This window comes from Lates calcarifer, linkage group LG24 (genome assembly GCF_001640805.2).
Source record: "Lates calcarifer isolate ASB-BC8 linkage group LG24, TLL_Latcal_v3, whole genome shotgun sequence".
In the NCBI taxonomy this organism is placed as follows: Eukaryota; Metazoa; Chordata; class Actinopteri; family Centropomidae; genus Lates; species Lates calcarifer.
In genome coordinates, this window is record NC_066856.1 from 519304 (window position 1) to 532889 (window position 13586).

The following is a 13586-nucleotide window of genomic DNA, read 5'->3' on the forward strand; positions in this document are numbered from 1 at the left end:
TTAATTAGATTAATGGAAGAGATGGAGAGCGTCTAATGACCTGTCTCCCTGCATTACTGGACAGCGGAAAGATGGAGAGGCGTGAAAAAGTGTATCGACACTGGCGTGCCTCTTCCTCCGCTCGTCCTCCCCTCTCCTCTGCCCCAGACAAGTCAATGACCCTTGAGAACGCTCGCAGATACATTACACCAAGGCCGAGTCGTGCCCCGTCTGCATAGCTGCGGCATTTTCGTTGGTCGTTCCTCAGCGTGTCAAGAGGAGCGGAGCAACAGAATCTGGGCTGAGGGGGTGGGCGATGGTGGTGTAATTATATTCCTAATGACAAGCGAGCGAATGAGTGTCTGACTGAGATAAGGGCCGAATGAAAACAGGAAAATATGCAAAGATAATGAAAATGACAATGAGGAGAGATTTAGGAGCAGAAACAGCCGTACTTACAGTTTCCCTCTACTTGTATCATCCTGATTATAAAATTAGTGTGGAGCAGAGTTTTGTTGAGTGGGTCGAAGTTGTGTTTGTATCTTATTAGAAGGCCTACGAGAAATCAAATCCTCTAAGTTATGATAAGACCTCAGTCGTTTCAGGATATATGTCGGTGCATGCAAATACTTTTCTCTGATGAATGAGGTTGGAGTAGTTGCTGACATTGAGCCCCTGTGTCCATTTCTACATAGGTCGATGGATTGGGATAGGGATGGAAATATGTATACAACTTTATCCTGTTGTCCCTGACAATATTTGATAACTTATTATTAATTATTAACGTATTATTATATATCATATTATATATAGTATTTTTATTTTTTTAATTTTTTTAATATCTGAGTGTTTTCAGTAAGCCTAAATAAGCACTAGTCTACGATACTTGTGTCTGAACTCAGGGCTTCAAATAATCTGAAACTGAAGACATATACAGAATAGAGCTGTAGTATACAACACTTACTGTGGATTGCTCCTGTTCCAGTGTGCTGGGATCTGTGCAACAGAAATCTGAAGTGATCAGACTGTGGGATCATCTAATGAAAGAGGACAGAATAAATAAGGATTTGTTTTCATGAAGTAAATCACACAGTTATCTGTGGGCTCAGGATATTAACTTTACTCAGATTAAAATCTTGTTAGAGCCTAAATGAATGACGTGTGTCTGAATCAGATGTTAAATCTCATTTATCTGGAGCTGCTCCTCCTCTGCTCACTGAGGTCAGCTGATTCAGAAATATTCAGGAGGAAACAGACTTTTCGCGATTCGGGTGAAGTGGAAAGTGGGTCCCATTTTCTTCTGTACTGTACAAATTATAATGATTTATGAGAGTTAATTTTCTGTGAAATGTCTCGACAAAACCCTGAAATATTCTGGTGAACAGATGATGAGAAAGTGGAGAGGCTATTTAAATTAGATGTGTTCAAGTCTCACGAGCCTGGAAAAGAAGAGCAGATGGAACATACTGACTTCTCCAGTATATGTGTTTGTCAGTGACTTCTGTTGTAGACAGTGAAGCTCTGAAAATGTTTAAGTTGCTTCTCTGTTATTGGATTTTCTCTACAGCTCTCTGGTCCTGGCTTCATTCATTCATTTTATCTAATTGCATAAAGAATTTCTCCTTCATTTATTTATAATCTCAGAATCATTAGCCTCCCTGACACCACGACAGGAAAAAGAAAACCAGCATGCCTGTGCCTGACAGGATCTATCAGGATCTCACCTTTGCTAGTTAATGAATAAAAGTGGAGTGACACTAAAACTCACCAATCATATTTTATCTGTAAGAGGTAGGACTCTTTTACCTTTGTCAGCCACAATGCCTACAGGGACTAACAGGAGCAGCAGCTTCTACAGCCAAGGAAAGATGAGATACTGTTGTTTGGCTGTTGGTTGCTACGTTTTAATACTTTAAAATGCCGTTCCTCTCATGGCCACTAGATGCTAGCACCAACCTCATTAAGTCTACTCCAGATGTGTCTAGGTAACATCTCTGAAACTTGTTTTGTTAATCAGATGTTTAGATTAAAGGCTCACATTTGGATTACTTGATGGAAATGAGCTTCATTGGACAGAGCCATGAATCTACCTTTAATTTTAACCTACATTCTGTCTTTACATGAGGTCCAGGCTGTGCTACTGACACATACATTGCGTAAGAAGATATAATGTTGAGCCTGTCACTCAAAACCATTACTGTTTAACTCATGGGAGTTGTTTTAATCTAATTTTCTTCCTCTGAGTTACTCCTGTAATGAAGATGTTAGCATATAATGTCTGCAGGGCTGTTTTTTACCTGAGCAGTAAAAGTGTGAATGGATGAATTTCTTTCCCCTTTTCTTGTAGTCAGTTGAAGCTTGTACCTGCTGCAGTGAGTTCAATGAGAAATGATAGACGTGCTGAAGATAGAGAGTGTGTGCAGTCTGTGGCCCTGCTTTACTGGTCACCTATAAGCCTCTTGCGACCTTATATGAGATGGTGATGGGCTTAGATGTGACTGGTGGGAGCTGTTCACTGTGCAAGAGTATTAGCAGTGCTAAAAGCAGTAATACCATCAGGACCAACGTGGTTCTGAGGGCGTGTTGCTTTAAATGAAGGGGAGAAGGAGAGGTGGGCAAACAGAACAAGGAAGGTTAAGCCAGGAGGGGGGTCCTGAGAAATCAGTACATTCCCATCGCACACAGCTGATGCATCTTCAAGTTTCTGGACATGTTTGGTAAGTTGAAGGGCCTCCTCAGTGGGCCACAGGTGTCAGCGGCTCCTGGGACCACCAGCGTGGCTCCAGCTCCAGCTCCAGCTCCAGCTCCAGCTCCAGCCCCGGCTCCAGCTCCAGCCAAGGTAAGACCTGTTGTTTTATATTCAGTGAGTGAATAAAAATGTTTCTCTGGCTTCTGAAGTGATTGTTGGATACTTTCATTCATATCTGTTGTCCTGAGAGGTCCTGGACTCTTCTTTGTTCTCACAAACTTTGATTAGTTTTCATATCGTCAAGCATAGCCACAAAAAATAAAACATCATATCCAGCATGTAATACAGTGAGTGTGGTTGTATTAGTTTCTCCTGAAATCACAGGAACAGCTTCTTATCTGTTCCTCCATCCACTCAGTTGCTTGAGACTCTTGCCAACAAAGAACCAAATCAAATTGTTTGATTGCACAGACCTCATTGAAATCACTCATTACCCAACGGGCACTTTTAAATTCATTTCATCTTGAACACAGCTCGTTTTTAAAAGTGTCTATCAGGCGACGCAGTGATTTGTCAAACACTAAATTCACTGTTCTTTAAAGATGTCTTGAATGGCCGTGGTTTGAGTAATGAAGCCAAATGTCTGACTCTGTGGAAAATGTTGATTTGTGGTGTAGGAGGAGAAGGCGGCCGATAAGGAGAATGAGGCCAAGAAAGTGGACAAACCGCAGGGTAAGTCATCATTCATCTGAGAGGCTGAATTACTGTACGTCCCTTTCTGTTGTGCTCTGTGTCAGACTGCCTCTCCTCAGCTTCCTGTCCTCTGACTCGTTTGGACCAAAGCCTGGGTTAGATACTGGGAAGGATCTTTTTTCTGGGGGCTTCAGGAATATGTTGTAACTTTAGTTCAACACTTCTCTAATTATGTCCAGATGCTCTGACTACAGCTACAGTAAATATCATTCTGGTGCTAATAATAATAGTTTAATTCATAATGTTACTAAAATAATTTCATCAGATAGCGCTAATCACCTCTTTCAGCACTTGTAAGGCAGAAATATTGATGAAGATGATATTGATCAATGAAATGAATTGAATTTCAGTGACTGGTTGATTGTGTTGCTCTCAGTTTAGACACAAGCAATGATTGTGTCATCCAATACAGGTGATTATACTCAGACTTAATGTGTGTGAAAAGAAATAACATTCATGACTTGTGTTAGATCTTTCTCCTGCAAAAAGAGAACAAAACAACTATATTATGTCTCATTGCTTCATTTTTGCTTCATTCACTGAAGAGCTCTTTGATGAAATGAGGTTTTGACCATCAAAAGTTTTATGATTCAAAGTTGTAGTAGAGATACCATGAAGCCACGTCACTTACTTTATATAGGATCATTTGAAAGGATGAACTTCCAGACACCTTATATATCTAATTTTAGCAACAATAGATGAAGATGCTATTTGAGTGGCAGCAGTGGTTTGTACACTCTGTAGTCTTTGAATGTGTTACCTGCTGAGACCAGAATAAAATGCACTGAAAGAATCGAGTCTGGAGGAAATAAAATGTGAATCTGATTCTTCCACTTTCTTAGGATCAACTCCAGCCCCGGCCCAGGCTCCAGCTCCAGCTGCGGCCCCAGGCCCTGCTCCAGCCCCGGCTCCAGCTCCAGCCCCAGCCCCACCTCCAGGCCCTACTGCAGCTCCAACTAACCCTGATCAAGCTGGACCTGAGGGGTAAATCCTGCTTTCTTTGTAGTTTTTGTAGTTTCTGCCTGATTTGCTCTCAGACATTTAATTGCAGGCTGGATGCTTTAAATCTATGATACAAGCGTAAATTAAATTAAAGAGAGTAGATATAGTGTATTAACCCTAGAGTATCTGCCCGGTCTCCAAACTCCACTTTAGCTTACCAAAACACAGTCCTGCCAAGAAACTGACACCACAAACCAGTATCACATTAATCACCCAGTGGACACTAATTAATCAGATTCCCTGGCACGAAGGCAGAGGGAGACAGAGAGAGTCCTCAGAGATGAGCACAGCATGTGAGATCTTTATCCCCTGGTGCTACATGCTTATTAACAGAGGGACAAACTGAAAGTGGATTAAAAGCTTTTCAGCTTTTAGCTTTAAGAAGCTCACAGGGCTGTCTCTGAAGCAGCAAGAAAAACCACAAAGGGTGATGACAGGTTCAGCTGATCTCACTGTTGTAAACACAGGTTACTTCTCCACAGGAGGAGACATGTTGTAAATGTTCATTGGTTTGTGATCAGAGGTCAGAGGTGATGCGCTGTACTCCACAGCAGAACTAGACCAGACTGGACTTATTTTCTGAGCCAGACCTTTATTCTGAAAACTTTAAACAGTAAGATCTGTGTGGTCCTTGACTGTAAAACAGCAGGTTTTAAAAACACCTCTCATACTATATTCTTATTTCTGATGGACTGGATGCAGATGCCTGAACCTCTGACGTTGACATGACTTAAAGCACAGATACAGTTTTTATCTTCTCTTGTCTCTGTGTTTCTGTCACTGCCGAACACCTCAAGTGCATCATTTATATCTCTAGAAACCTTTTATTCACACAGTTCTACTAACCACTACTAATCTCTCATTTATTGAGAACAAATAACCACATTATCATATCGTACAACCAGTATTTTCTGTTATTTTCTGTAATTTATTTAAGGTTTTCTGTGGTGATTTCTGTGCAGTGACTAGAGACAGTCGAGCCTCTCTCAGCCCTTCCAGTCAGTCGGGAGTATTACTGAAGTTTGTCCACTGGGTGGTGACAAATCAACACAGGCGATCTCCTCCAGACTCACTGTGTCTGTGTCAGCTGAGCATTTCTATTTAAATGTAATTTCACAGTCTAAATGTCTTTGTCTGACATGAGGTCAGCAGTGTCGTCAAGTATCACACAGACACTGACAGCTTCCTCCTCTTCAGTTTAAAGTGCTCATTAATGAAAACCGGTCACAGGAGGGATTAGTGAGGAGTGGGAGCTCAAGTCTACAGAAGTTAGAGAGTTGGGTGTGGGGCGTCGAAACAATGACTCTGTTTCAGGGCACAGGTGTTGAATTTTGTAAATGTCATTTTTTTTAAATGCTGAACTACAAACTAAATTCATTCACCTCTACTGTGTTGGTGACATTTCACAGAAATATTTCTCAGACTGAATCTAAATGGACAGATGTCACCAGGAAGATTATTGGTAATTTAGGTAAAGTGACCCTTTGAATAAACCAGTAGCCTTTTTCTTTTTTTCATTTCATGATTCTCCAGAGGAAACCATGTTTTGATTTTAGCTGGAAATGAAAAGGATCTGAGGCCTGTACTACGAAGCAAGTCTAACATAACCAGGATATGTTATCGTTATCTGGCTTCACTAAACCCAACATCCACAGTCTGGCTAAGCAGTCTTACGATGCTAGTTATCAACTCCTGAAGTCAACCCAGGATTTCCCGAGCGCGTTCACGTGAAAGAGGCGGAGTTATTAGCTTTTCACTCAGTTCACTAGCCAATGCCAGTGGCTAACTTCTGTTTTTCTGCGAGTCGATGCTGCTGCTGAGAGTGAACCAAAACAATAGTAGTGCAGGGATGACACCAACCCGGAAGTTAGCATGGTTCCCTCTCTAAAAGCCAATGGGATTTTTCTACTACTACTTTTTGGGTCATTGCAGAAAACAAGCCCCACAATCAACAAAAGTTTATGATACAGAAAAGTTTTGTTCAGCAAGATAATCTCCACAAATGTACACCACTCTGATGTTTTTCGAAGCCAAAATACAGTCGCCAGAAGTAAAAAGTTGCCACCAGTAAAATTCTAACTTGTTATTGATCTGCTCTACAAAAGCCCTTTTCTTAGTGGTCTGAAAGACTGTGAGTATAAACCATAGACTGTATGGTATAAACACAATGAGGCTGTAAAGGTGGAGAGTAGTTTTCACATGCAGCGTTGTGACGTCGACAACCTCTGTAGTCTTCTTTAGCAACTTACAAAAAAATTACAAGTAAGGTATTTTATTACGCTTATTTTATGTCGTAAACTAAAACATGAATGTGTCTTGAGCTTGTGTGAACTACAGAACCACAGACCTTATTTTAGGAATTTAACCAAAAAGCCCATTCAAAAAAACATTGACTTTCAGACAAGGAAACTGGAAGTGCTAAAATGCCAACTTATTTCCGGGTTTCATTCCTCCCCCCTCCACCGCCACCAATGAACGTATTATTTGAGCTCATAATAGCCCTCCGTGAGACAACTAGCTGCAACTAGCATGACTTGAAGAAATTAGCACAGAAGATACCCCGCCACATTAAAATCGCGTGGCAATAAAAAATAAAAATAAATGGCAACAGACACGACAGCAACGATATGTAAGAACGGTAAGGAAAATAGTAACATATACAACGCGGCTAACACGAGCAGTATGCAAATCAACTGCGCCTCAGAGCGAGAGGAAGACTGCAAACTACAGAGGGGAGACCTCTGTCCCTCTCAGTAGCTGCCCTATAAAAGCGGTGGAGTAGCCTTGCTGTCGCTACTTAAGCTTAAAGCATACTTTTCCGTCCCTGCTACCTCTGTTCTGGAAAGGAGTCCAGTCAGAAGATCACACACAGCTTCAGTTAGAAGTTAGAAACTCAAAATGCACCTGCACTGTTTTGCCTTTTGTGACTTTGGACCAAATAAAGAAAGACTAGCTTTCTGCTCATATATTTCATCATTGAAGTTTTCTTGAAAAAAAAAAAAGTTCAAATCTTGTCTCGTTCTTGTGAACCTGATACCGTGTATTGTCTCGTCACATGAGCTGAATGTATTGTCACACCCCTATGAAACAGTAAAGCTCCAGGTTGGCAAACAGAAATGAGCTGGTAAAATGTTAAACTAAGTCTGTGGGTTCATCGCCGGGAGTGAAAACTGTCACATTACACATATGAAATATTGACAACAGCTGTAGAAGTACCAAGAGTTATACGTTAGAACATGCTTTCTTCATCCTCGTAACAGTAAACTGTCCAGTTTATCATAGTCCACTACTGTTACTTATTCATTATTAAACTGAATTGAGGTGAATCAGAGAGAGTGTCTGATGTTTGTGGCTCATTTCTCTGAATGGTGTTTTCCCTCTGCAGACAGGAGGCAGCCCCTCCTCCACCTCCACCCATCGTCATCAACAGATACTCAGATGATCAGCTCAGAGCCATCGTCAAACGGATGAGAGAGAGACTGGAGATCTACAAGGAGAAAGTGGTGGATCAGTACGCCTCCTCCCCTGAGATCAGTCCTCCTGTCAGTGAGTACACACACAGATTTATTCATTTGGACTGACACAGTTTCTTCAATTTAAATACTTCTGTTCACTCAGTCTTGATTCTGTCCTTTCAGCTCCTCTGCTCCGCAAAGACAACTACACAAAAGTGATAGAGGAGAGGAAGAGGCAGGCAGAGGAGGAGCGGATAAAGAAGGAGGAGGCTGAGAAGAAGAAGAAAGAGGAGCAGGAGAAGAAGAAGAAGGAGGATGAGCAGAAAAAGAAGGAGGAGGAGGAGAAAAAGAAAATAGAGGGTAAAGATGAGAAGAAGGAGGTGAAGGTGGCCTTGAAGACCAGGTTAACCAGCGCTGTCTGGCGCTCTGTGGACATGGTGCTGAAGCCCATTGAGGACAGCATGGACTCAGTCGTGGGGCAGACCATTGACCCTTTCACAGATCGCCGCTACATCGCCTGGCTCAGCCTCGTCACTCTGGCCTTCAACTACAACACCTGGTTCACCACAGCCCGTCTGTGTTTCCCCTACCACACTGAGAGCGCCATCCCTTACTGGTTCGCTCTGGACCTGCTGGCTGACCTCATCTACTTCACAGACTCCATCATCTTCCAGCCCCGCAAACAGTTTGTCAAAGGAGGAGACATCATAGTGAGTCTGACGTTTTCCTTTGATATAAAGCCTGTTCTCCTGTCACTGAACTGATTCAAAATCAACATTTTCCAAATATGTATTTAGTTTTATGTTCTTCAGGCTTTGATAATGATTTGCTCTTGATCATGTGTTGAGTCTTTGTCCTGTGTGAAGACCCTGAACTGTTTTTTCTTCCTCTCAGAAAGACCGAGTGCTGACAAAGAAGAACTACAGAGACTCAGAAAGATTCAAGGTATGGTAACCTGAAGTCTTTAAACCTTGAACTTTAGTGTGAACTAAGGTCAGTGACCTCAGACTGTCTCTGTCCAACAGGCGGACATGATGTCCCTCATTCCGTTTGACCTGCTCTACCTCCAGTTTGGATTCAAATCCATTTTCAGAGCTAATCGTCTGATGAGGGTGAATTAACTCTGACGTTAATCAGTCAAACACACTGAAGGTGCTTCGTTTCCTTCCTGTTGTTGACTCTCTGGTTCTCGTTCTTAAGGCGGACACGTTCTTTGAGTTCAGTGATCGTCTGGAGAGCATCATGGCCAAGGCGTACATCTGGAGGTGAGTCACATGACAGGAGTGGTGTCAGGGCAGTGAAACAGAGCTACACATTAACCTCTTCACTTCTCTGTTAGAGTGATTCGCACCATCGGGTATCTCCTCTTCATGCTCCACCTCAACGCTTGCTTCTACTACGTAGCTTCAGACTATCAGGGCATCGGCAAAACTAAATGGGTCTACTCGGGCCTGGGCAGTGCGTAAGTACAACGCCTCAGTGTTCTCTGTGTTTCTGAGACTTTGTTTTGTCTTTGCTGAGTATTAAACACCTGTAAAATGAGGAACTATCTGTTTAAATATAAAAATTCTGTTGGGTGGATTTAGAAAACAGAATAATTTGGTAATATGCCTCTTAACTAAGTTGTTCCGATTTCCCAGATAAATATACTGATCTTACAAGGACAGTAAATCCCATAAATGTTTAATGATATTAGAATCTGCAACTTCAGGTACAGTGATGTCAGATTTCAATGTTAATTAATGATTATGTATATTTAATCAGTTATGTTAATAACTCATTGATCCCAAACAGATGATTTCTTTCTGTTTTTTGACAGAAAACATTAAGGCAAAGTTTTTCCTGTTACATTTGTGTTTATCCTGAGAATATGATTTACCATGAAGCTGTTATGTTGCACATGAGCTCAGGTTTGGATCAATCTGTGTTTCAGTTTGACTAGAAAAGTTTGATTCTTGTGCAGTTTTAAGTAAATTATCATTAGATCACTCTCAAAATGATTTGTCTGACTTTAAGCATTGGCGGTTTGAAGCACATCACAAACATTTTCAAAATGTTTTGACAGTTTCAGAGACTCTGTTTCCATGTTTGAATGTTGAAAACATTAGAAAAGTTTACTGATTGATCCTGACTCCAAATGCAGGCTGGTTACAGGATAAAAATCTTCTTACCTGATATTTGTTTCATGTTTTCATTGTGTCTTGATCACACATTGTCTGGCGGAAAGTGTCATTCATATTATAACACAAAACATTTAGACTGTATATACAACATGAGATGACACAGAGTCATTGCAGTGTTGCACTGTGTCAGTTCTCCATCCTTGAAACATCTAGAGACAGTGACAGATTGAAACTGTATTCTCCAGTTACCTCAGCTGCTTCTTCTATGCGGAGAAGTCCCTGCTGATGATCGGTGAGCTGCCGATTCCAGACTCCATGTTCGGACAGATCTTTCAGATGACTAACTACCTGTTTGGGGCTTTCTTTATGTCCATCATTCTCGGACAGGTAGTTTTTCACTCATATTTTTCATCTTTAATATTGATTTGGTCTCTTTTCTTTTTTTAAAAACGTTTTATTTAATTGTCGTTTACGTTTTAAAAATTTCTTTCAAGCAATTGTAGAATATCTGGCAGCAAGACATCAGGGAATAAATGTGAGAAATAGCAATTCAAAGTGTCTGAGCCCCTCTGAAACACACACACACACACTCTCTCATCTCTCGGTCCGAACAACAGGCCAGTGACAGTGAGTGTCGTCTGACAGCCCCTCTAACAGCCCCACCCTCTCCACAGGTACCTGCGTTGTTACTACTTTGCTGTCCGCAGTCTGATCAACATCGGGGGTCTTAACGAGCCCCACACCGTCTTTGAGATTGCCTTTCAGATGACTAACTTTTTCACGGGCGTCTTTGTGTTCTCCAGTCTGATTGGACAGGTAACATACAGACAGGCTGTGCCTGTAGCCTGAGTGACAGCCCCAGCATCCTCTCCTCATCTGGAGTCCCAGTAGAAATCAGCCTGTCATCATCTCTTCCTCCACTTGTTTCATTAACGTAGTGATGTAGTGTGTCGACACCTGTCGTGTTAGAAATCATACTGACAACACACTATCACCTCATCATCTGTCACTCCGACTGTTGTTGTCTCTCACTGGTTCCCTGTAGAGTCTTGACTGTCACAATACTTGTTAAAGCTGATAAATGATGCATCTCATCCTCCTGTCTGACTGACAGCAGCAGACATCCAGGTTAACAAATGTCTTCCTCACTACATTACTTTATTCTCTGCTTCAGATGAGAGATGTCATTGGTGCAGCCACAGCAGGACAGACCTATTTCCGATCCTCCATGGACAGCACTGTGGCCTACATGGTGACCAACCGCATCCCCTCTCTGGTGCAGAACAGAGTCCGCACCTGGTACACCTACACCTGGGATGCTCAGGGCATGCTGGGTCAGTAGATACTGGATAAAGTGAAAGTCTGAAACTATGAGGAAACTCATGAGTATGTGGCTTCAGAATAAACTGCTTCTGTTTCACCTTCCTGCTTCAGATGAGTCAGAGCTACTGGACAAGATGCCTCTGGTGATGAAGACGGCCATCGCTGTGGACATCAACCTGGCCACCTTTCAGAAGATCGATCTTTTCAAGGTGCAGACACAGACACACAAGTCTCCTCAGATACAGTGACACAGACAAACTGACGTCAGGTGAACATCTGTATCCATCTCTCCTCAGGGTTGTGACCAGCAGATGTTGGTGGACATGTTGCTGAGGCTCAAGTCAATCATCTACCTACCTGGAGACTTTGTCGTGAAGAAAGTGAGTGTCACAGAAATGACTGAAATGTACATTTAAAGCTGCTGAATCACTGTTAAAGCACCAGTTGTATAACTCATAGTATAACCTTGTGCTGTGTCAGATGTCTGAGATGTTTGTTCATTTGTTATTCATCAATAATAATATAATAATATGTCATCAGTCATCTTGATTGATTGATTGATGATTGTCCTGGATTAAAGTTGCTTGGCATGAATATTGTCAACTCCTCAGTTCAAAGGATTATAAATTGATATCATCCTTCCCTTTAGTAAATAAATATCTATGTCTGCCCTCTGCAGGGTGACATCGGTAAAGAGATGTACATCATTAAAAGTGGAGCGGTGCAGGTGGTGGGAGGACCTGACAACAGCATTGTGTTTGTCACACTGAAGGCTGGATGTGTGTTTGGAGAAATCAGGTGAGTTATTGTGAGGACAATTATCAGTTAAAATCCACTCACAAAGAAACACCATAATTTTTTTTCTCTCAGTTTGTTGCAGTCGTCCAAAGATGGAGGAAACAGACGCACCGCTAACGTCAAAGCCTATGGCTTTGCTAACCTCTTTGTCCTGGAGAAGAAGGACCTGTTTGACATCCTGGTCCACTACCCAGAGTCTCAGAAGGTGCTGGCCAGGAAGGGACGGTGAGTCAGGAAGATTTTTCTCATCTGGTAACATCAGATAGGCTCATCACTTCTTCACTCACACCTGTGATCGTGTGTGTGTGTGTGTGTGTGTGTGTGTAGGAAGCTGATGAAGGCCAAGGGTCCAGCAGCAGCTAAAGCAGAGGAGGACAAGAAGAAGGGTCTGGCTCTGTTTGGACCCAGACCTGGGACGCCCAAACTGCTGCGTGCTGTTGGAGGAACCATCAATAAAGGCATCATCGACAGGCTGAAGGTGATTTCTCTTTATTGATCTGGCAAATCAGAGTAACTACACATGGTTGTAGGAATGTATTTGACATATTTGTGGTTTGGTTTTGTGCTCTTTGTGTTTCAGAGTGCTGCTGCTGGCCAGTGAAAACACAGTTTTCTTAATGACTCCTTTTTGGGAGTGAATGTACAGATTGATTTATTCGTATTTTACTGCACTTTTCTACTGCATGTTTTTTCTTCTATTGTGTAAGACAAATGTTCTCGTCACTCCCCAGGGTCAAACACTATTTCATCCTGTATTTTTAAAACCTTGTCAATTTGCTTGGAGCTTCATAGACAGAGTTGACTGTATCTAGACAGTCTGATAAATTATTACAAAACAATTCACTAAAATAACTTGCGCATTGAGGTGTGCAGTATTTGAATCCAGAGATCACTGCAGCTTGTATATTTATACTCCTACACTGAATATAATCTCCTGTTTTTTTTGGTCTGCTTTTACTTTATGTTCAGTAGTTTATAAAAGCCTGACAAGACTCTAAAAGCTGGTGTCAGTGATGCTTAATTTAATCTGTCTCTGTTTAAATAATTCAGTGATTTCACAACAGTTTAGTCAAAGTTTGATCCTGCGAATGATCCCTTCTTTCCTTTGCCCGTTGTGTTGTCATCTGTCCAGTTCAGGGAGAGAGATCTAATCCGGTTAGGGACACAGTGAGTCCTGATTAACTAAGTGGTCTCTGTAGTTGTGAACTCTGCAGCCAGGACGAGCTGAAATAACCTCAGCTCAGTCTAATTTTACACCAGTGGCTTTGATCCCATTACCACCCTCATTACCACACTCACTGTTTGATTCTACAAACAGATATATTGATGAATAAATGCTGTCTGAAATGAGGCAAAACTGAGAGTTGTTTTCATCTGGTTCAAGAAGCTCAGAACAGTTTGTAATAATGGAAATATATTCCTCCCCCAGCCCACTCTGACTGGTAGTAATTCATCTGTTCATTT

At 41.7% G+C, this 13586-nt stretch overlaps 1 protein-coding gene across 1 annotated transcript; it reads left to right on the forward strand.

Annotated features, from left to right (window-relative positions):
- The first annotated feature begins 2689 nt into the window (after positions 1–2689).
- Positions 2690–13468, forward strand: LOC108898222 (cyclic nucleotide-gated cation channel beta-3). The gene is made up of 17 exons (XM_018698131.2): positions 2690–2818; positions 3346–3400; positions 4264–4405; positions 7809–7969; positions 8062–8588; positions 8773–8823; positions 8904–8990; positions 9079–9143; positions 9218–9340; positions 10247–10388; positions 11176–11335; positions 11436–11533; positions 11621–11704; positions 12004–12122; positions 12195–12347; positions 12450–12600; positions 12703–13468. The coding sequence occupies exons 1-17, from the start codon at positions 2690–2692 to the stop codon at positions 12721–12723; spliced, it is 2268 nt and encodes a 755-aa protein (XP_018553647.2). The 3' UTR covers positions 12724–13468.
- The last annotated feature ends 118 nt before the right edge of the window (positions 13469–13586 follow it).